The following is a 24,063-nucleotide window of genomic DNA, read 5'->3' as shown; positions in this document are numbered from 1 at the left end:
TCAAACTATGGAATGGATTTCCTGAACGGAGGTGTGTCTCATGAACCCAGAGTAATAAGACCCGCCTCACATTCAGGAAATCCATTTCATAGTATGCAGCTAACTAAAACACGCAGTAGCACTGTGGCTAAAAGCTAACCAACTTTTCCTCGAAACATGTCCGCTGTGTGAAAGTATTTTACACTAGAAACATCACAAAGCAAGACAGCAAAATGCAATGTCTGCAGAGCCATAGCACCACAATCGAGACAATTGAGCTGTGGCTTCAGCCATACACTCCTCTCGCTCAACCCGAAGCAGGCAGCCCCACCCCGGCCAGCCGTGCCCAATCTGCCCTGCTCAGTCTGCCCCGCTCAGTCTGCCCGTCTCAGAAGAGGGGCAGACTGAGCGTGGCTGACTGAAATCCGACTGCCTGCTTCGGATTGAATGAGAAGAACACACCGCTGAAGCCACAGAGCTCGAATGTTTACCGAGATGTTGCTAAACTTCATCGTAATTAATGACCAACCGCTATCAGTTGTAGAAAACGAAGGATTTTGCAGCTTGATTGAAAACTTTCAGCCAATATAGTTTACACTCCAGGAGATATTTTATCCGTACAACCGTATACAAACATAAAAAAGCATATGAATTGAAAATTACAATAAAATTATATATTAAAAAAATGAAACAAAAACAGCTAAATTATAAAGCAATGTAAAATACTAAAAACAGGAACATGTCTGTGTTGGTTTATACCATGAACTTAGAATATGTTTAAAGCCATTTAATTAATTAATTTTTTTTGTTCATTAATTTAAAAGAAACAAAAACAAAACCATCAAAAAAAAGTTGAATGAAAAGAGTGCAGAAAGAAGAAAAAAATTACTATAATATATGCCCCTTATTTTAAAAAAATATATAAAATAACTTTAAACAGTCACTTAAATTAATCACCTTAATATCCACTTTAAAGCTAGGAATAAAAAAAACATGTTTTGTGTTAGTAGGATTTAATTCTAGCTTTGAAACTTATCCAACATTAATAAAACTTACCTCAAGTTGCCTTTTTGGACATGCATGCATATATTTGTACAATTTGTACTTGCCTATAGAGAGGAGATTATTACAGCCTCATATAAAATCAATAAATGATGATATCTGGAAGGTATCAGTATCGGCTGCTACCCAGATTTGGGAATCGGTATCGGATCGGAAGTAAAAAAAAAAGTGGATCATTGCATCCCTAATTATCATACAGTATGTCAGGGTAGTCCAGAACTGTAGATTCATCCTGACTTGGGAGATTAGCACCGGGGGTGGGGGGGGGGGGGGGGGGGGTGGGTAGGAGAGATGTGGTGTCTCTCAAGACATTCTGTCTCTCAGGCGGTGTGTCTCTTTTCCTGAGCCTTGGATGGACGCTATAGGATTTATCAAAAGGGAAAGTCTTAAGCCCAGTCTTAAAACTGGACAATGTGTCAGCCTCGTGGACAGAAAATGGAAGTTGGTTCCACAAGAGAGGAGCCTGATAATTGAAAGGGTAAAGATGATGGAATTTTTAAATAATCCAACAAAACACAAAAGACTGACATTTGGATGTACAATTTGTAAAAGAAGTGCAAAACAAACTAAGATCAAAGGAAATGTTAAAGATTCATTGGGTCACCATGGTAACCACACACCAGTGTCTGTCACTCCTTGACCAAACAGAGACAACCAGACTCTGACATAAACAGTTGAAAACCATTAAAATATCTTCTCCCAGCATCATTAGACACCACAATGGTCCCTCATGTGGATTTGTTGGCCTCCAGTGTTTCCTTCAGGGTGGGAGGAATGAAAGTAGCAGTTTAATATTTTTTCCTTAATAACACAAATTTAAAAAGATCTGGACAAAGTTTTAACATTACAGCATCAAACACGAAGAGGCAATGTAGAGGATGAGTACAAAAACCCACTGAATGTGTGTTTCTGAATAAAAATACTGAGACTTCCACAAGATGCACTTCAAGAAAATAGTTTTATTTCATTCCTTTGTCTTTAATCAACACTTGAAAACAAGATATTTTTATTTTACCTTTCAGACAGATGTCAAAGAGAGAGGGGAAGAAATGCAACAGGGGATAGTCCACGGGACAAACTTCACACCAACGTTACCTCCTTATTTTGTTCTGACTGGAAACGACTCGAGTTCTGACTTTTTTTGGACGTCTTGAGTGGCAGGTGTGAATTTATTTCTACACTGAGGCGTTTTTATGTCTCTCATAAACAAGGCTTTAAACTTTTTGTTCTGTTGCTAAAACACGTTTCGCTGAACGCTTCAGAGAAGAAAAAAAAAAGAGAGAAAATGATCCATCTCCAGAAATAACCTTCAGAACATCCGCTCTGACTCTGACAGCTCATCTGAAAACAGCTGATCTGTGCTAACCCCAGCATGAAGAAAACAACTAAAACATTTTATTTTCTCATACTTTTTTAACAAAACTCTGCATGTGTCCCAAGGGAGGGTTCATTGTTAGCCACAGAAGGGCTTGGGAATAAAAACTTCCCTGAAAGATAGAACCAGTTTGGTTTTATTCACGCATACAGGATGAGATTAACACCTAAACCCAACACTAATCTTTAAAAGACATCCTCTCCCTGACTGGTCTGATCTGGGATGCTTTTTGTTTTTGTTCCTGAGGCATCGAGTTTTGTGACGGAGATGACAGATTTGGGTCTCTGAATGAAGTGATTCCCAAGTTATGAAGTTATTTTTGGCGCTCCTAAAATAAGAAAATGGAGATAAAGTTCTCATTGTGGCATTAACGAGGGTTTGATTTAGTTTTAAACCGTTCAGACTCTCTCTGACAGATTCATCTTCTAAAAACTGATCTATGAAGCTGCAGTTTTGTTAAACAGTTAGGATCCCAGCTATTACTGAATTAATTAAAGGCATTGTTTAGACCTTTTGAAGCAGGGTTCTGTGGAAAGGTTGTGAACAAATAGTATCTTACCTGTTGGAGATAGCTCTTTGAAGGACCAACGTTGATTCCGTCCGTCTGAAATCAACATCAGTTTTAACTGTTTTACCAAACACTTTATTGCAAAACTACAAGATTGTCAGTTTCATGTAACATATTTTTACGGAGAATTCGGTGAGTATTTATATGTGCCAAAAGCAGCAGCAGCTAGCTGTAGCACTTGCAGCATGATTCGTGATATTTTTGTTTTAAAAACATGAATGTAAAAATGATGAGGGTGGAAATGTTAATAAAATGATAGTTGCATCAACTACTGTAATTTGTTAGAGATTAAAGCTGTTTGAAAGTAGTGTTTATCCCTTTGGTCTTGACTCAATTCAGACTAGCCTTTAGCTCATCATCCTGATGTAAAAAAAAAGGTGTGTTCCATCTGTACTCACACCTCTAAAGTTTTCTAATCCATATCGGAAAAATCAAATGGAAAACTCCCAAATTCAGATTTATAACTCTGAACGTTGGAGATTCATGACCAACCCCAACCTCAAAATACAAAATGGCTGCCCCATAAAAACTTTCACTGGGTTGGTTGGTCTCAGCATCACAGTAATTCAGCCACACACAAAGAGCTATCTAACCATTATCTATGTTCATAGGGCTCGAAATCTATCAACTTGAATTGGTTACTGATAATTACCTGGTAGTTACCTGGTAGTTAAGGACGCTTGAGCAAGGCCCTTAACCCCCACCATCTGCTCCCCTGGGTGTCCTAGATAGCAGCCCTCTGCTCCACACAAAGGGCTGTGGTAACTCGGTGGTTTGTGGTTGCATCAGGAAGGGCATCCAGCATAAAAATAACTGCCAAGTCTTTGTGCAACTTAGTTTGCTGTGGCGACCCCTAACACAGGGAGAAGCCGAAAGAAGAAAAAAAAGTTACTGGTAGTTACTGATAGATACTGGTAGTTACTGATAGTTACTGGTGTTTACTGATTATTACCTGGAAAATCCTGATAGTGAACTGGTAGTTACTGATAGTTACTGGTAGTGACTGATAGTTATCTGGTAGTTATTGATAGTGAAATTGTAGTTACTGGTAGTTATCTGGTAGTTATTGATAGTTAACTGGTAGTTACTGATAGTTACTAATAATTACATGGTAGTTACTGATAGTTATTGATAGTTACTGATAATTACCTGGTAGTTAATTATAGATATCTGGTAATTACAGATAGTGAACTTGTAGTCACCGATAGTTACTGGTAGTTAGTGATAATTTCCTGGTAGTTACCTTTTAGTTATTGATAGTTAATGTAGTAACTGATATCCTGATGCATGCTCAATAATCCAGGTAGAAAAATCTAAAAAAGTTAAATCTGGTCCTCTGGACATTCAAAAAAACAAAACAAAGCAAATCAACAAAAAGACCTACTTCACATATGGGGAGCAATATTATAGGCAGAAACATGGGTGTGCTATGGGGTCTCCAGTTTCTCCTATTGTTGCCAACCTGTACATGGAGGAGGTAGAAAAGAGAGCCTTGACGTCCTTTTCAGGGACACCACCAAGTCATTTGTTCAGGTATGTTGACGACATCTGGGTTAAAATCAAATCTCAAAAGGATGGCCCAGCACAGAAGATCTACATCATCAGGCCAGGACTCTGCGGTCTACACTCATCTCCAGGCCAGCGGTCACTCTTTCAGGGATGAAGATGTTCACATCCTGGACAGAGAGGAACGATGGTTTGAGAGAGGAGTAAAGGAGGCCATCTTTGTGAAAAGAAATCGTCCATCATTAAACAGGGGTGGAGGCCTCCGGGTTCAACTGTCCCCTCTTACAATGCTGTGATTGCTAGAATCACTCAGCCTTCTGTGAATAGTAAACAGCCATCAGTGTGCTAATGATCCATTGTTAGGCTGATGGTCCTTCTTGAGCATGTGATCAGCTGGTTTTGGTTGTCAGCAGCAAAACTGGTTGATCCACTCTGTGAAGGTGCTATTTAAGAGACTGAGCTGAAAACAGCACCTCAGACTGAGGAAGTCTCTCGGATGAGAGACGAAACGTTTCTACATTTTTTTGTTGATTTGTTTTGTTTTGTTTTTTTGAATGTCCAGAGGACCAGATTTAACTTTTTTAGGTAGTAACTGATAGTTACTGATGATTGCCTGATAGTTACTGTAGTTATCTGGTAGATACTGATAGTGAACTGGTAATTACTGGTTGTTACTGGTAATTACCTAGTAGTTACTGATAGTTAACTGGTAGTTATTGGTAGTTGTATGGTAGTTACTGATAGGTATCTAGTAGTTACTGTTACCTGGTACCTGTGCTGCTGTTTTTCGGTGTATTGTTTTTGCACTATTAAGTGTTTAAAGTATTCTTGCGTCACCTTCTTAAAATAATTGCCTAAGTCATTTTTTTTCAAAAATGATTTTTTTGCCTAAATCATCTCTTCATGATGCTGGCCACCTCTGGTAAAATTGCCTACTTCCTCAATTAAACAGATCATGCCATTCTACCCCTTTTGTATAATTGCCTATGTCAAGAGTGTGACCTAGGCAGTTTTATTTTGCCTAAGTCACCAGACAAATTGACTTAGGCAATTTTAGAAGTTTTTCAAGATGGCGGATGATTCAAGGAGACGAAAATTATACACAGCTGCTGAAGCTATTTCCAAGATTCAGGACTCTTCCCATGTTGGTAAGTGAAGATGTTTACTATAATATACACTAGGCTATCAAAATTGCATAAAATGTGATCTTTTGGGAATCCACAATGTATCTTAATACAATTGACCTCAAAGGCAATTCATGTTTGTCAGAATAATCACAAATTTTTGAAAGGTTTGAATATTTTTTTTTCCATTTTGGTAGGAGATGCACTTGATATTGATGACACCAGTCTGTCCTCATCTACTGAGACTGACAATGAGACCATCAATAAAGAGATGATGCAGTATGTTGATAATGTTTCACCATCTGCTCCCATGGATAAAGTTAAAGATGCCAAGCAGACACATCCATACCAAGAAGAGGTGATGTCAAATGATGATGGTGATGATGTCATTCAAGATCCGGACTATACCCCAACCTGTGATGAGTCCTCTTCTTCTGAAGATGAAAACAGCTTATCTATGGTGGCAACAACTTTAGAACAGCAGAATGAGGATGTTGAATTAAAAGATGCAGGCAAAAAGAAAAGAAATAAACACCTCAGTCCAAGAACATGGAAGCAAAATAAATCCAAGCAGAAACGTCTAAAAGGAATTTCATACAAGAGCAAAAGTGGCAAAGAAATAAGTGCAAAGACTATGGGTCCTCCCTGCAACTCCAAGTTCTGTCAGCGAGTCTCAACTCGAGACTGCCAAGTCCTTACAGAAGAGCAGCGGCAGTGGGTATTTGACAAGATTTGGGCAATGAACACCTGGGAAGAACGTCGGTTATATGTCACCACTTTGGTCACAAAGACTAGCATAAAGCAAAAAAAAGTTACTGAGGGATCCCGACGCAATTCATCATTTACCTACCAACTGAAGCTTGAAGATGGAACAAGGGTTAAAGTGTGCAAGGCACTTTTTTCTTCTACAATTGGTCTCCCTGAAAGAACCATTACAAAATGGCTGGATGACCACATCAACCCTGAAAAACAAGCAGAAGTGCCATCAAAATCTGGACCCAAAAGTGGCAGGCATACAAAAGTTGAAACTGATGTCAAGGATTTCCTTAAGAACTGGTTGAGGGACCTGCCCAGTGTTGACTCACACTACTGCAGAAGCACAGCTACCTACAAAGACAAGAAGTTCCTTTACCAAGGCGCAACCATCTCCCAACTACATCGTGAATATGGACAGGCAGCTGCAACTGCTGGAGTGAGAGCTGTTGGAATCCAATATTTCACAGCTGTGTTCCATGAGGAGAACTACTCCATATTTATTCCAAGAAAAGATCAGTGTGATGTTTGTGTTTCATTCAAACATGGAAATATCAGTAAGGCTGCATACGACGCACATGTCACCAAGAAGGATGAAGCAAGGCAAGAGAAATCTAGGGACAAGGATTCTGCTGATGAAGAGAAGTCCGTTTGGACAATGGACTTGCAAGCTGTGCTACTGTGTCCAAAAACCCAAGCCAGTAGCCTGTATTACAAAACAAAACTGCAGGTCCACAACTTTACCCTTTTCAACTTGAGATCAAAGGAAGGCTACTGCTATGTTTGGGATGAATCACAAGGTGACCTCTGTAGCGAGGTATTTGCACATCTTCAGTATCATCATTTTGAAGGTGTGATCAAAGGCCATCCAGACCTCAAGGAGATCATAGTGTGGAGCGACGGTTGCGGTTATCAGAATCGCAATACATGTGTAGCAAATGCATACTCTGAGCTCGCAAGGAAATATGGGGTGCTAATAACCCAGAAATACCTTCTTGCCAGTCATACACAAATGGAGTGTGACAGTATGCATAGTACTATTGAAAGAAAATTAGTTGCAGATATCTTCACCCCAAGAGACTATGTCGTTGTACTCCAGACTGCAAGAATCAGGCCATCACCTTACTATGTGAAAGTGCTCAAGCACGATGAGTTCCTGAAGCTGAATGGATCTTACTTCTTCAGCATCAGACCAGGCAAAAAAGTTGGAGACCCGACTGTGCATGACTTGCGGGGTCTTCAGTTTAGCAGTGACGGCAAGGTCCATTTCAAGCTGTCCTTTTCAGAAGACTCTGTATGGGAAGAACTGCCACAAAGAGTGCAGGAACCAAATGGGCCAATGGCATGGATAAGTTTGTTTCCATGTGCTCTACCAATCAAAGAGAGAAAGTTCCAGGACCTCCAGTCAATGAAACCCATCATGCCTGTCGAGTGTCATCACTTCTTTGACAATTTGCCACACTAATAGGCATCAGACAAGAACCCAGCAAAGAGCTGGAAGGAGAAGTGGAAAAATGCACATGCCTCCTCAGCATTATGTTTTGTTAGTTTGTGCTGTAAAATTGCCTAGGCCACAAAGGCATGTTCAAAAATTTGCCTAAGTCATTTAATTCTGTCATGTTCCATGTTTGACTGACCTTGCTGTTTGTATGTCAAAAGACATCTGTTGTTACAACTTTTTTGATTAAAATTGTTCGTAAATATCATTTATTCAACAAATGGTTCAGTTTTTTGTGTTTCCTGAAAAATTGCAAAAAATGACTTGGGCAATTATTTTAAGAAGGTGACGCTTGGTTTAGTGTATTACTTAGTTCTTATCGTAGATCTTATTACAGTAATCCCTCACCATTTGGTGGTTTGTTTGTCGTGGACTCGCTCTATTGTGGTTTTTCTAAATAAGATTGGACGTGATACACCATTGGCTGATTGATGGATGAGCTGCACGATCAGCATGGAATTATTATTTAAAATAAATGAGTTAAAATTATTTAGCACCTGCTGCACATTTTTGCAGCCCAGAGATGCAGAAAAAGCTTTGTCCTGCACCATTGTGCAGCCCATACTGCAGGATAAACTTCCTGCTGCAGCTAATCAGCTGTTCCCTGTGCATGATCAGCTGTTCACTGTGCAGACAGGAGAATTGGGCGTGGCCAAGAGTGCTTGCAGGTGGTAAAGAGCAGAGGATGCAGGGAGCTGAACTCGTGACATGCTGTGCTCTTTCAGAACGTTTAGAATTTAGAACCATTGTTTAGAATATTGCAAGAGTGTGGGAATTTATATATATAAATATTATATATATAATGCAAAAAAACTACTACTTACTACTTGCACTAATATTCCTACTTGGCAGTTTTTCACTTATCGTGGGTCTTCAGGGTACGGATCCCCCGCGATAAACGAGAGGCTACTGTAATATTTTTTGTTTACAATTTATATTTTTGTTGGATGTTACTTGGATCCTGTGCACAATTTCATTCCACCACATGTACCACATGAGATGTGAATGACAATAAAGGAAACCTTGATGGGTAGTTACTCATAGTTAATTGGTAGTTACTGATAATTAACTTGTAATTGCTGGTTATTATTACCTGGTAGTTACTGATAGTTTTCTGGTGATTACTGGTAATTACCTGGCATGTACTGATGGTTAACTGGTAGTTACTGATAGTTTTCTGGTAGTTACTCTGGTCACTGGGCACAACAATCAGCCAGTCTTATTGGTTTTCAAACTCACAACCTGAATGATAAGTTGAGTCCAACCTAACATCATTGCAGTGTCTGAGATCTGACTTCAGAGGTAAATGGAGCGTAAAACCTTCTCCATTGTGAGGTTGTTCAAAGAGCTATCTGCAACAGGTAAGATATTATTTATTCATAACCTATCCTCCAACTCTCACATAAAAGATTATGAACAATCACTTTACCTGGAGTCTCTGTTTCCATTATTACAGAGCAGTAGCAATAATATAAAATAAATACACGGACATTTGTAACATTTATTTCTATATTTTGCTTCATTCTCACAACATTTCAGTTTTTTTCAGACCGGTGAAAAAACAACCAGAGCCACAGTCCTGTTTGCTGACCTCAGCTCCTTCAGTCCCCCTGCCAGGCCCTCCATCTGCCCCATCTCTGCAACTCACCACCTTGAGTCCTACAGCACTAAGATCTTAAAGAGTGCTGATTTCAAATTCACCAGGGATGCAGGCTTGTGCAGTGTTCTCATGTGTTTTTATTGCCTGCTGCAGAAAGAGAAAGGCGATAATGTTTTTGCCTTTGTGTGTGTTTATTTGTAGGCAGCGTTAGCAAAATATCACAAACCAGTGGATGAATTTTAATGAACACTCGAAAAGTAACCATCAAAAGAATGCCTTGGAGTCAACCCCATTCAAGATGGCCACTACAGTTAAGCAACTTTAGCTGCTTTGTCATTAAATATATACGGAGTCAACCGTATCTGTCTGTTAGCAAAATATCTCATGAACCACTGGACAAATTTTAATAAAACTCACAGAAACAAGTTGTTGAATGTGTGTTTACAAAAGATTAACTTTTGGAGTCAATCCAATTCAAGATGGCCGCCAAAGCCAACTGACTTTAAGAAACACCAAAATGTGTATAAGCACCCAGTTTTACAGAAATTTACCTAAAACTTGGAGTGGTAGCTGAGAGTCATCCTCAACACATTCTCTGAGCACCTCAGCATGAAATTGTGCTTTAAATTATTTTCAAGCAAAAACATAATTATGTCCCGTTTCTGCACAAGATGATTCGAGTTTTAAAAGATGCATTCCTCAGGAAACGCCAGGTCCTTTGTTCCTTCTTGATGTTCAGCTCTGAAATGTGACATTTCAGGAGCATTCGCAGAGCGAGAGGGGGACAGGAAGGGGTTAGTCCTGCTGCATGATTATGAAAGCAGCGCGGTCACGTGACGTCTTCTCTCATCAGCATCATCATCAGGACAAGCTGGAGGTCTGACCTTCCTCTCCAGCAGGCAGGGGCTGAGCACGCAGCAGCAGTGCGCGTGAGGCAACACTAGGGGCGGAGTTTGACCTCCCAAATCTCCAAAACATCACTAATCCGCCTCGGACGGTCTGCTCCGGCTCAGGAGAACTCCGACACAAGGAGACATCGTGCACGGAGCTGGACGCTGCGCGCGACACCACGCACACGCACTGACGGAGAAGAGGAGCCCGCTGCAGTCAGCTGTTTCCGGGATTTCAGGAGGAGGAGAAGCGGAGGCTGCGCCTCCTGCCAGCTGCGCCTCCGTGAAGGTGAGCGCGTCTGTTTGCGGCAGAATGATGTGCGGCGGTGGCGCAGGAGGCGCGGACACGGGCACGGTGAGGCACGCGCATGTCGAGGGACGGTTAAACCTGATCATTAAAATGGAGGCTCGTGTCAGATTTATAGGCTGGACGTGGCGCGCGCTCAGCAGACAGGACCACATGAAGGAGAACAGAAGTATTTCCTTTACGCATCTTAGATCAGGATGTTGTTCCTCACGTGGGCTCCTGTTGCTCATGCATGTCAGAGCTGACATGCACTGTAAAAACTGCTGGGTTAGAACCAAACACATTTTATTTAACCAGCCCAGATGTGGACCGAACCCGGAATTACCTCAGCACCGCTGGGTGCAGCTCGAGCCACAGAGCTGCATTCTCCAGCAGGTAGAACAAGTAGTGCAGAACACAGCCCGACCCAGGAAATATTGGAGCTGGCTCAAATTAGAGAAACAAACTTCACGAGCTCTTTGTGTTCTGCAGAGTGAGCAGGATCCAGTTTGCAGACGCGGCCATGTTGGATTTTTATTTGAAAAGGACACATTTTAGGTTCCACACACAAAATGCAACTAGTGCACAGAGAGTTTAGAGCTGTGTCTGAGGTCCCCAACCCTGGTCCTCAGGTCCACTGCAGGGTTCTGCTAAACCTGATGAGCAGGGAAACAGCTTAGGACAGGACCACGAGGACCATTGGACACCTGAAGTCCTGCACACCCTACTACACACCGCCACGGTGTCACGTGAAATTTACTTGTAGCATGAAACTAACTACAGCTAAACTTGTTAGAAAATTAATATTTGAGCTGCAACAAAGTAAAAACCGTGATTTAGTAAGAGTCGGAGCCAGGAACATTGATCTGAGGTGGATGTTTTTTATTTGTTTTATCAAGAGTTAATCACAGTTTGTGTACATGGAGGTGCAGGACTTAAACCTTTACTGGGACCAGCCTGTGGGGGCGCTGTAACAGCCCCAGCTTCAGCTTCAACGTTCCAACACTTAGGGTCAGGTCTTTCAGTCTGGTTCAACTTCTGGCTTAAAGTTTCAGACAGTGAAGAAGACTCGTCCCCGACCCAACCGCCATCTGACTTACTGACCCAGTACAAACCAACACCAAACCTGAACACACCAGTGAGAACGAAGCGTGCTGCTTTATTGAGCTCATTTTAATCAGATCAGATCAACTTTATTGTCTACAGCTGTAGCAGACATTCTCCACATGTATCAAACACACACAAGAACAACCGAAACTTAGTAATAAATAAAATAAATGTCATTTAAAGGTCCGTTGGTTCATTTCAGGATTAACCTTCAGCTTTGCCAGTCTCCGTGTGAAAAAGGTAAATATTAGAGCTGGTATGGTTCTGTTATTATTTCATGCATTATTTTAACCGCAGATGGCAGCAGTGAGTTCAGACACTCATCAGGTGAGTAAATGCTGTTTCTTGAAATATATCCTGCTTCAGATGTTCCCTACCACTGCAGTGACTCAAAGTTCAGCCGCACCTTCGTTCACGGGGGAATGCTGATGTGGTGTACGATCAAAAAAGGTTAAATCAGGTCATCTGGACCAGTTTCTTTAAGGGAGAAACGTTTCGTCTTTCATCCGAAACACTTCATCAGTCAAGGTGGTACGATGCGTTTATGCGTCTTTATGCCAACGGTATGTTCAGGACTCCAGTGAGTTTAAACAGCCACAGCTGGTGTGGGTGGTGGGGACCAACAGAGCGTCAGGAGAGAAGGAGGAAAACGAGTCGTCACAAGTGACGGGCTCACTGCAGCGATAAATTCAGTCCCATCAGTGGAACTTCTGCAGCTCAGCATGAAACTGTTGCCTTCATCCTCTCTTTGTCGTTTTGTTTCTCCCCAGCTGCCGTTCGATGTCCAGTAGCTTGTGGCTGATGCTGCCCTGTGGCTGACCCTCGACATGACATCCACCGATGTCCGTGGGGGTGCGTGGGGGTGAATGGGATGGGACCCAGCCCTCCAGCTCCCATGTCCCGACATGTCCAGCTGCAGCAAGTCTCCCCCCACCTCTGGAGAAGGTAGAGGCAGGACTCAATGCTGACGTAGCTGCAGAAATTACATTTCCTGTCAAAACAATGTGGGAAAGTTGAGCTGGACGACTTTGGTGACATTTACTGAAAGCTAACCAAAACACTGGCTGAAAGTAGCCAAAATCTAGCTAGAAAATACAAGTAGCAAAACATTAGCTTTAAACATCTAAAGGCTCCTAACTTCAAGCTAAAGTAACAAACTGAAGCAGCTAAAAGCTAAAAGTGGTAAAACAGCAGCTAAAAGCTAAAAGTGGTAAAACAGCAGCTAAAAGCTAAAAGTGGTAAAACAGCAGCTAAAAGTAGAGTAAGAAGACAGAAACAGAGCGTGCATGCTGACGCAGATTTTAAAGAAAAGAACGTTTTGAAGGGATTTAAATATAAATTATTATTATATATTATATTATTATTATTATTATTATTATTATTATTATTATTATTATTATTATTATAAGGCAGCACGGTGGCGCAACTGGTAGAGCTGCTGCCTCTCAGCGAGCAGGTCCTTGGTTCAAACCCCGGTCCAGGGGCCTTTCTGGGTGGAGTTTGCATGTTCTCTCTGTGCATGCGTGGGTTTTCTCCGGGTACTCCGGTTTCCTCCCACAGACCAAAAACATGCATGTTAGGCTGATTAGTAACTCTAAATTGTCCCTAGGTGTGAGTGAGAGAGTGAATGGTTGTTTGTCTCATTTGTCTCTATGTGGCCCTGTAATGGACTTGCGACCTGTCCAGGGTGTACCCCGCCCCTCGCACAGTGATTGCTGGACATGGGCACCAGCGACCCCCATGACCCAAAAAAATGGAATAAGTGGGTAAAGATAATGGATGGATGGATGGATTATTATTATATTAAATATTATCTTTTATCAGCTGCAGGTTCTAAGTCCATGGCATGGGTGAAGAAGTTGAAGAAACCCACCGGAGGTCTGAAGAAGTCCTACCAGCCAGGCAGCATGATGTCCCTGGCGCTCACTAAAGGTCTGCTGAACGAGCCCGGGCAGAACAGCTGCTTTCTGAACAGCGCCGTTCAGGTAATAACCGTCTGAGCTAAAGAAGTGCCGCACTCATTACAAAAAGTGCCTCCGTGCACGGCAGCTGTCAGGTTTCTTTCCAGCAGCTCAGCTTTTGATTCATTTCAACCGTTTGACTCCTAAAACTATTTACCACGATGTACATAGTATTTTTTCCTCTTCTCTTGCACCGCATGAATGATTTTTGTACATTTAAGGTAAATAAAACACCAGAACCCGCAAAATAAATAGCTGAAATTCAGCCATGCCTGGATAGACTCCTGAGTTTGGAGCTAAACTTTGGCTGTTTGTGCACTCTCATTTTTCAAGATACAAAAGCTGAGATTCCTTGATGTCTTGTTGACCTAGTGAATCAGCCGAACTTCAGCTCGTTCGGCCATGACTGCTGACCGGCCGCACATTTAGGTGACTCGAACTAATTTCTCCAGTTGAGGGTTTTTAAAACCAGCTGGGAGCTTTTGGTCTGAACAGCTCTCAGAAAAACAAACAAAGTCCAGCTTCATTATTTGGTGACGGAGTCGCGGCGTGCACTGAGGGTTCTGCTCATGTTTTGGTGTTTTTTCTGTTGATGACTGCAGCTCATCGGACCTGTTCCTGTTGTCTGTTCTGATGTTTCTGTTTCCAACAAACCCTCTAACTGATGCAGAGAGCAGAAAGTGAAAGCACATTTCGGCTGATTAAAGTTTCAACTTCCGATATTAGTGCATCTCAGCAGAAGTCTCTAGGACAGGCGTTCGGTCCAGATGTTGGAAATGAAACTGGCTCGGTCTTTGAACTTGTTCTGGTGTTGGACCTTCACAGGTGCTCTGGCAGCTGGACATCTTCAGGAGAAGTCTGAGGCAGCTCTCAGGTCACTTTTGTCTCGATGACGCCTGCATTTTCTGCGCCTTGAAGGTAAAAGTCGCAGGTCGTTGCTTTCCATCTGATTTTTATAAAATATGCATAAACTAATTATATCTGCTGCTCTTCAGAGCATTTTCAGCCAGTTTCAGCAGAGCAGAGAGCGCGTCCTCCCCTCGGACAGCCTGAGAAACGCCCTCGCTGAGACCTTTAAGAACGAGCAGCGCTTCCAGCTGGGCCTGATGGACGACGCCGCCGAGTGCTTTGTACGATTCATCAAACATTATAACCAAACACTGCAGGCCATGAAAAGAAACAAACACAGATTAGATAGACTTTTTAGATTCAATTCAATTCAGTTTATTTCTATAGCACCAAGTCACAACAGAAGTCGTCTCAGGACACTGAACAGAGACATTCATATATAAAAAATAACATTATTTATTCGAGGAGCAGACTGCTTTGAATTTAACTCCATCACAGAACTCTCATCTTGAGCAAGCATGAAAGCGACAGTGGAAAGGAAAAACTTCCTCATGAGGAAGGAACCTTTAGCAGAACCAGGCTCAGGACAAGCGGTCATCTGCTTCGACCGGCTGGGTTTGAGAGGAACAGAGACACAATGGCAGGTCAAGAATCACATGTTAAGCTAAAAATAATATCAGATGAAAATTATTCAGTTTTATCAATTAATTTAAGGACATGAGGCCAATTTGTCCTCCAGTAGTCTAAGCCTATAGCAGCATAACAAGCCAACCCTAACTATAGGATTTATCAAAAAGGAAAGTCTTAAGCCCAGTCTTAAAACTGGACAATGGACAAAAATTGGAAGTTGCTTCCACAAGGGAGGAACCTGATAACTAAAACATCTTCCTCCCATTCTGCTTTCGGAAACTCTAGGAACCACAAGTAAGCCTGCAGTCTGAGAGTGAAGTGCTCTGTTAGAAAAATATGGAACAATAAGATCTCAAATATAAGATGGAGCTAGGTTGTTGAGAGCTTTGTAGGTTAGAAGTAGGATTTTGAATTCAGTTCTGAATTTGACAGGGATCCAATGGAGAGAAGCTGAAGAGAGATGATCTCTCCCATTAACTCCAGTTAAGACTCTGGCAGCAGCATTTTGGATTAAATGAAGATTTTTAAAGACGTATTTGGACACCCAGATAATAAACCATTACAATAGACCAGTCTAGATGTGATAAATGCACGAACACATTGCATTACATTTTAAAATGTTGTTGAAGCAACGAGGGAGCCAACGTCATTTCTAGTCTGAGTAATCTCGCCTCTCCTGGGCTGTATTCATTCTGATTCTGTTTGTTTCTGCTCCATACAGGAGAACATCCTGGAGCGAATCCATTTACACATTGCTTCGGACACGGCGACTGATGCCTGCTCGTCCAAATCCTGCATCACCCATCAGAAGTTTGCTTCGATGCTTTACGAGCAGGTAATCCGTGGCTCTGTGAGCTCCTGAACGTCCCTGAACAGAAGCTTTCAAACTTCTAATAGCCCAACAATTTACTGTATTCTACTTGTTTTTTTGTTTTTTTTTATTGTACCTGGTAAGAAAGTGGTCGCTCTTGTGTTGCAGTTCGTGTGTCGTTGTTGTGGAGCGTCTTCAGATCCCCACCCATTCACAGAGCTGGTTCATTATGTCTCCACAACCTCCTTATGGTGAGAACAAAAACTTTTCCCCAAATAGAAAATGGAGCTCACTGAACTTCTTTTGACTATTAAAAACATATATTTTGTGTTTATTTGTGTTCACACACGTTCACCTGTGCATGTGCTCATTTGTCTGTCAGCAAAATATCCACTAGATGGAAACTATCAGAAATTAATCATTTCTTGTGCATATACAACTAATTAACTTTTGGAGTCATCGTGATTCAAGATGGCTGCCACAGCTAATAATCTTTAGCAAACCCATAATGGTGTATATCTCAGTCAGTTCTACAGATATGGAGCTAGGTCATCCTCAACATGTAGTCCAGGTGTGAACAGATCCTACGAAATCTTTCTTTAAAACTTGAGCAAAGTGGTGTTTGACATGCACTCCTTGGAGGAAGCCCCGTTCATTTCTCACATTGTATTTTACGTCTTTCATTAACAGTTTCCTCATCATATTTTTTGTAGAAACAGAAGAGATTAAAAAGAATTAAACAAGAAACGTTAGGAAAGTGAAATACAAAACGTAACTAAACATGAAAACTACAGACCAAACGCCTCAGCCTCCACTCGTTGATGCTTGATGTGTCCCAGTTCATGGGCGCTGCCTTGTTCTATTTGTGGAACCAGAGTCTGTGCAGTTAGGATGTGAGACTATTAGCACCGCCCACCTCCGAACAAATAATGCTTTTATTTATTTTTTAACTGTAACAAGTTACAACTAAACATTCTAGAAGTGCATTTTCACGTTTTAGTTTCTTTAAATGTGCTATAACCAACCTATAGGGGGCGTCCACCACATTTTTGGCTTCAACTTCCACATTTCGTCCTTGTGTCTAATTATTAATGTTGCCAGAGGTTTTAATAAATCCATCCATCCATCCATCCATCCATTTTCTTTACCCGCTTATTCCATTTTGGGTCACGGGGGTCGCTGGTGCCCATGTCCAGCAATCACTGTGCGAGGGGCGGGGTACACCCTGGACGGGTCGCAAGTCCATCACAGGGCCACATAGAGACAAACAAGACAAACAACCATTCACTCTCTCACTCACACCTAGGGACAATTTAGAGTTACCAATCAGCCTAACATGCATGCTTTTGGTCTGTGGGAGGAAACCGGAGTACCCGGAGAAAACCCACGCATGCACGGAGAGAACATGCAAACTCCACCCAGAAAGGCCCCTGGACCGGGGTTTGAACCAAGGACCTGCTCACTGAGAGGCAGCAGCTCTACCAGTTGCGCCACCGTGCTGCCCGTTTTAATAAATCACTTTCTTCAAAGATTTCAGACGTTTCACTGAATTATTCGTAATATTTAGGGAACAGTGGTAGCTCGGTGGTCAGTGGCGTGGTTGTGTAATGCTGAGGCTGCAGGTTCAAGCCCAGGCAGCCAAAATAAAAACAACATTCACAATATTTAAATGTTAATTTAAAATCCATATGGCAATTAACAAACATAAGTATCCATAAATAATTTAGGATGGAGGAATTATTAACTATGATTTTAGCTCAAGTTATCCCTTTGGCTCTCCTAAAAACTGACATATAAAAATGGCGGACAGCAGGACTTGAAATATAAAGGTATTTATTTAAAATAAAAAGTGATTTATGTACAAGTATTTACACTTTGCACTGTGTCGTATTTTATTGTATAACACTTTGTCTCTGTTTTCTAAGTGCTGAAAAAATAAAATCGTGATATGAAAAGATAGTCATAAAATTAAAAACTTATTAATTCCAGATAAACTTAATGGCAAAAGGTTGATTAATTTATTGATGCATGAAATACACATTCAGACACAAAACGCAGTATGAATTTATTTACTATAAAAATGAGATGAGCGAAATGCAAACCAAACTTTGAGTTTAGTGAGTGTCCAGTAGAACAATAAAAAGGAAAAAGTAGAGTCCAAAAAGACTCGATTTAAATAATTTAGAGACAAGTGTCGTCAGAAAAGGGAATGCTCTCATGTTTTATGTGCTGGTTTTCAGTGTGAGGCACCTGTAAAATAAAGCTACAAACAAGTAGAGACGCCCGCAGAGTAACTTACAAAAACACAGAGTGCTGCAAACAAACACCCAGCAGTGGGACCAACCAAGGCCTTGGTCCGTTGCTAGCAGGTGAGGAGAGAAGGGAGGAAGGGAACACCTTTACATCATGTGAGCATCCTTGTTTTATCCAAGCTCAAGGCCGACTTTGTGTCAAACTAACCAGTGGAAATGTCCCTTAAGGAAATGTAGGACTCTGTCCAAGGCTGAGCGGAAAACTTTATAGAAATACAATGTTAAGGTTACTCTAGCATTTAAACATCAAATCCTCGTCCAAAGAAAGCTAACACGAGTGGTTCAGGATTTTGATTTCAGTGGATAAATGAATGCAAGTAATTGTCCTGCCGTTCTCACAAACTCACCAGAACAGGAAGAAAGCATCCAGTGATGAAAGTAACAATAAATTAGAATGAGGCGAGTCACAAAAGACATTCTGTGTCTTTCTGTGACTTTTTAATGTTGGGAAAAGTGACACGAAAAACAGCGGAATATAAATATCAGCATGAGGAGTTCAACAATCAAAATGTTTATAAGTTTCCACTGAGAAAAATATTCTCATGTTTCTAACATCGTTGGCAGATGACGCCTCGATTGTTGTGGAAAACAAACGCATCGTTCTAGAACCCGAGGATAAAGATATAAGCACAATTAACTGATGCAAAGACGTAATGTGAGAGAAAATAAGGTCAAGATCGAGGTTTCTTTATTGTCATTCTCATCATATGTGGTACATGTGATGGAACAAAAGTGTGTACACAGGGTCCCAGTTACATCCAACAAAGTATAAATTGTAAAGAAAAACAGTAATAAGATCTAAGATATGAACTAAGGAATACGCTAAACGAAAAATACACTAAGCACTAGTAGTACAAAAACCATACGCCAAACAACAGCAGCACGAACCTGAGTCTTTGTGAGCAGATAGTACGAATGAACACAGCAACATGAAATAAATCAGCAGCATAAGATCAGCAGCATGGATAATCAGAAGCACATATCAACAATCAAGCGGCATTACAGTGATTTTTTTCCCCACAGTGATAATCCTGTAAAGGGAATTTAAATAAAGGGAATAAAGAATATCCAGCTTTCAGTGTGTCAAAGATTTAAGACTATTAGAGGTTTTCAACAAACGTCTTGAACTGATGAATATCGAAGTTTTTTCATTTTTGTCTCTTGGCCGTCAGATGAGAAATAACCTTCTACTTTTTGTTCAGTGAGGAAGAAGAGATAAGAAGGTATATTTTAATCAAACCTGCCTCCGTCGTCCTATCAACCTGAGCTTGGTGAGCTGTGATTGGCTACTGTCCGACTTGATTTACGACATGTTCTGAGTCCTGGTTATCTTGAAAACAAATATATGTTTTGAGAAAGTGAAAAGACTAATCCCGACACGATTGTTACATCTGTCGACTTCAGCGCACGTTCTGTCTCGTCCTCAGCCAACAGGTGGATCGGATGCTGGGGAGGAGCGAGCGGCTCCGGTCCGACATGTTTGGAGAGCTGCTGCAGGCGGCAAACAGCACGGGCGACCTCCGCAGCTGTCCCGTAAGGCCTCGCTCTCATTTATCTTTTTCTTTATGTTTTAATGTTTGTTTTTGTTTCTATTCATGTGTTTGGTCCAGCTGAGTTTAAGCTTTAAGCTCTTTTTGTAAAGTTGGAGTAATAGTCAGTCGTTCACATCATTTTTATATAAGATAATCATAAATGAGCCTCGGTTTTTGTTGTGTTCCTCCACCTGAAGGGGCTCAAAGGAGGCTGGGCACAGCTAGTGTGAGGATATCAGAGCTCATCCCATGTCTTTTTAAAATTGATTTTATATTTGACTATCTTTAATTGACACCGGTTTACTCTTTGACTTTCTTGAAATACCCTAGATGCGGATTTTTCTGTGGGATGAGTCGCACAAGTCTTGATTGTTAATTCTTTTTATTTTAGTGAGGACATAAAGCTGTAAAAGACCTCTTTTAGGGACATGCACTCATCATGTATTTAGTCCCAATTCTTAAAATTAATAAATGTAATTTATATTAATCAACTGTGCTTTTAGAAAGTTTGGTTTTGTTGTTGTTGATTTGTGCTAAATTACTTTTTCCCATATCACCAATCTGCCCTTAAATTATGACGATTGATTTGGTTCATCTAATGTTGACAAAAGCGAAACAAACAGAACTTCTGACGGCGTCCTGTATCTAGATGATAATTTCTCACCAAGGATTGCCAACCCATATTTAAACATCTTCCATGATAGCTGCACAAGTTTAGGGAAACCTTCTGTAGGCATCTGATTGATGATGTCTAGACTCACCCTTATGGACAGGGTGAGGAGTTTGACGTTTAGCGTGCAGTCCACAGTAAAAGGAGACAGTTTAGATGATTTGAGCCTCTGACAGGAATGCTTTCTGAAGGACTCTTCAGAGGGAAATGTTTCAGATACATCCCACTAAGACGAAACCTCAGGGCCAGCCAGAAGACACTGGATGCTGTCCACACAGGAAAGGTTGTTTAAAGATGTAAAGGTTCTGGTATTTTTGTTTCAGCGTTTCATCCACATGGAAACAGCATTTTAGGAGCCTTCAAAACATCCATCCATCCATCCATTATCCATCCATCCATCCATTATCTTTATCCGCTTATTCCATTTAGGGTCATGGGGGTTGCTGGTGCCCATGTCCAGCAATCACTGTGCGAGGGGCGGGCTACACCCTGGATGGGTCCCAAGTCCATCACAGGGCCACATAGAGACAAACGAGACAAACAACCATTCACTCTCTCACTCACACCTAGGGACAATTTAGAGTTAACAATCAGTCTAACATGCATGTTTTTGGACTGTGGGAGGAAACTGGAGTACCTGGAGAAAACCCACGCATGCACGGAGAGAACATTCAAACTCCACCCAGAAAGGCCCCCGGACCTGGATTTGAACCAGGGACCTGCTCGCTGAGAGGCAGCAGCTCTACCAGTTGCGCCACCGTGCTGCCCATGGCCAAAACACAACCCTTAAAAAAAGTCAGAACCTCAACTCTAATCCGGCGTACGACATGAGAGGGTCCTCTTCTTCTTCTTGTGTTTATAATTTGCACAGTGTGTAATCTTTACGTACACATTCCACGCCTTGTTTCCTGTTTTTGTTGTACTTTTGTTCAGTGTTATGGTGCTACCTACAGACCTGGCATGGTACAACTGTATTTTGTGTCATTTTCTGCTGTTTCCATATAGCTAAAACAAACATTTTTAAAAAACCTTTGTTTCCATGTGGACAAGGTCTATAATCATACTTATATCTCACAGCGGACCTGGGAACACCTCCATCTCTGCATGAACTGTTCAACTCAAACTTAACACCCAAGTGTGGTGTGGACATCAGGAGGTGGACGGATGGAACATGCATTGTTATTGTTGGATACTGTGTTGATGATGCATCTTTCAGTAAAGGGGTACCAATTGGTTCTGATGTGGAAATTTCAAAGCACACACTCAAAGATGTATAGACAGCCTCAGAAATCAAATAAACCAAACTTTAAATAAAATGAAAAGAAACTAACATAAAATCTAGAAAGTACACAAACACCAGAAAGCATGACACTAAAAACTTGTGACTTGAAACACAAGAAAACGAACAGCACAACTCGACAATCAGTGAATCTGAACCTGGAGTACTGTTTAAGGGTTTGGGTGATTACTGAGTGAGTGCAGCTGAGGCTAATGCGCATATGAACATTGGGGAGTCATTAATCGAAGGCAAAGGCGACTGAGGGAAATAATGGTTCATGACAAGTGAAAGAAATGTGTAAACGTATATAAAGACTGGAAAAAGGACTGAATTAAAACATCAGAAATAAACTCCACCAACAGAACAAACACAAAAATCCAAAGATCATGAAAACATCTTTCTGCTGCCTTTTCATCATTCAGTTTATGCTTTCAATCCTTCTTCAGTATTATCATTACACACACTGATACTGCCGTGTTTTTGTTCCTTGTGTTTCGCAGAGCGACTGCGGTCAGAGTATCAAGATCCGCCGCGTTCTGCTGAACTGTCCGGAGATCGTCACCATTGGCTTCGTTTGGGACGCCGAGCAGTCGGATCTGATGGACGACGTCATCCGGTCCATTGGCCCGCGTTTAAACTTGTGTGGGGTAAGAAGTCATTGAGAAACACGTGACCAAAGAAGACGTAGTGTTTGTTTGTTGTGTTCAAGGACAAAGTCATTGTGATCCCAGTTTTCATGAATACTTTTATTTTGATAGGTGAGGTGAAGGTGCTGTGACCTCACATTTTCATTTCACAGTAAAACGTGATGAACTCTCGTCTCTTTCAGCTTTTTAACCGAGTGACAGATGAAAATGCCAAACGAAGTGAGCTGCATCTGGTGGGAATGATCTGTTTCTCCAGTAAACATTACTCAGCCTTCGCCTACCACACCAAATCTTCCAAATGGATGTTTTTTGATGACGCCACCGTGAAGGAGGTTGGAACGCCTGATCTCTTCACTCATTTTCTCCTATGTGTGTTTCAAGTCTTCAAATCGTTCTGTTCTTGGTCCCAGATTGGATCCAAATGGAAGGACGTCGCCTCAAAATGCACCAGGGGACATTTCCAGCCGCTTCTTTTATTTTACACCAATCCTGAGGGGAGTCCGGTGTCCAATGAGGATGCACCGAGACAAACCACCATGTGTCCTCGCTACAAGGCCCATGTAAACGGCGACATGACCAGTAAGATGGTTCTTCACTTATCACTTTTACTAAACCTAAAGCATCTGATTATTTTCCTTAATTTTATCAGCCGGCGATAATCAGGGAAAATACAGACATCGTATTTATTTCCTACTAACTTTACCTTCAGGGTATGCTCAGAAGCAAGAAGTCTAAATCTTTTTTTATTACTTTTTTCCAATAACTGATGATTATCATTAGAAAATGTAGATTTTGCCTAATTTCAGAAAGAAGAAAGCTAATATTTCTCCAAAAAGTAAATTGCCTGTCAAAGTCAAACAGAAACAGTCGAGATGTTCTGAAGTGGAGTCCTTCTGAAACGTTTTGAAGAAACAAAGTTTTATTTTGAAAGGACTCGTGAACACTGCTAATCCAAGCAGAGCTAAAGCCAAACCACTGCCATCTTAAAACAACTCCAGTCTGTGACAACAGCGCATGTGAGCTTGACAATCCTTTACTTTGTTTGACGTTACGTGACAATCCTGAAGAAATATTACAACATGTCTGAAGGAAGGTCCCCAGGCTGAACAGGAAGTGCTACAGCTAGCTTCTGCTGCAACAGTTTGTACTCAGCACTATTCACAGAATTAGATTTGTTAGCTGTGGGAAGTGAAACTGCCATCAGTGTAAAGGTTTATAAATAATATATAAATAATATATAAATAAAGTGATGAAATGTTTTATTTTTCAACAGACTGTAGTAAACTGTCTTCGATGTCTGGGAGGTTTATGAAGCTCTGAGGTTGAGACAGTAAAGTGAGTGTTTAGTTCTGGGCCGAGACGTTCTGTCAGATCTTTTGAGAAAAAGGCCCCTGTGTTCAGGTGGAACTGTGGAGAGGTGGTTAGCACCGTCGCCTCACAGCGTGACGGTCTCTGGTTCGAGTCTCAGCTGTGCAGGTCTTTCTCTCAATGAGTTTTCTCTGAGTGCTCTCATGCACTTTCTTCCAGCCCCGCACCAAATATGAGTCTCACTGATGATGCAAGTTTGTTTGTTGCTTTGTGTATATCATTGTGTGTATATCATAGTGTGTATATCATTGTGTGT

The 24,063-nt window shown here is 41.3% G+C and overlaps 1 protein-coding gene across 1 annotated transcript in view; it reads left to right on the top strand.

Annotated features, from left to right (window-relative positions):
• The first annotated feature begins 13,589 nt into the window (after positions 1–13,589).
• usp53b (ubiquitin specific peptidase 53b) overlaps positions 13,590–24,063 on the top strand; it is a 25,547-nt gene continuing 15,073 nt past the window's right edge. The window contains exons 1-9 of the mRNA XM_037674897.1: positions 13,590–13,733; positions 14,535–14,627; positions 14,705–14,839; positions 15,910–16,023; positions 16,168–16,250; positions 19,739–19,844; positions 22,293–22,439; positions 22,622–22,771; positions 22,850–23,018. Of these exons, the coding sequence (XP_037530825.1) occupies positions 13,590–13,733; positions 14,535–14,627; positions 14,705–14,839; positions 15,910–16,023; positions 16,168–16,250; positions 19,739–19,844; positions 22,293–22,439; positions 22,622–22,771; positions 22,850–23,018 (1,141 nt within the window). The remainder of the gene's footprint in view (positions 13,734–14,534; positions 14,628–14,704; positions 14,840–15,909; positions 16,024–16,167; positions 16,251–19,738; positions 19,845–22,292; positions 22,440–22,621; positions 22,772–22,849; positions 23,019–24,063) is intronic.

This window comes from Nematolebias whitei, chromosome 3, assembly GCF_014905685.2.
Source record: "Nematolebias whitei isolate Nwh7 chromosome 3, NemWhi1, whole genome shotgun sequence".
In the NCBI taxonomy this organism is placed as follows: Eukaryota; Metazoa; Chordata; class Actinopteri; order Cyprinodontiformes; family Rivulidae; genus Nematolebias; species Nematolebias whitei.
Note: the sequence above shows the minus strand (reverse complement) of the source record. Positions and strands in the feature narration are given on the sequence as shown.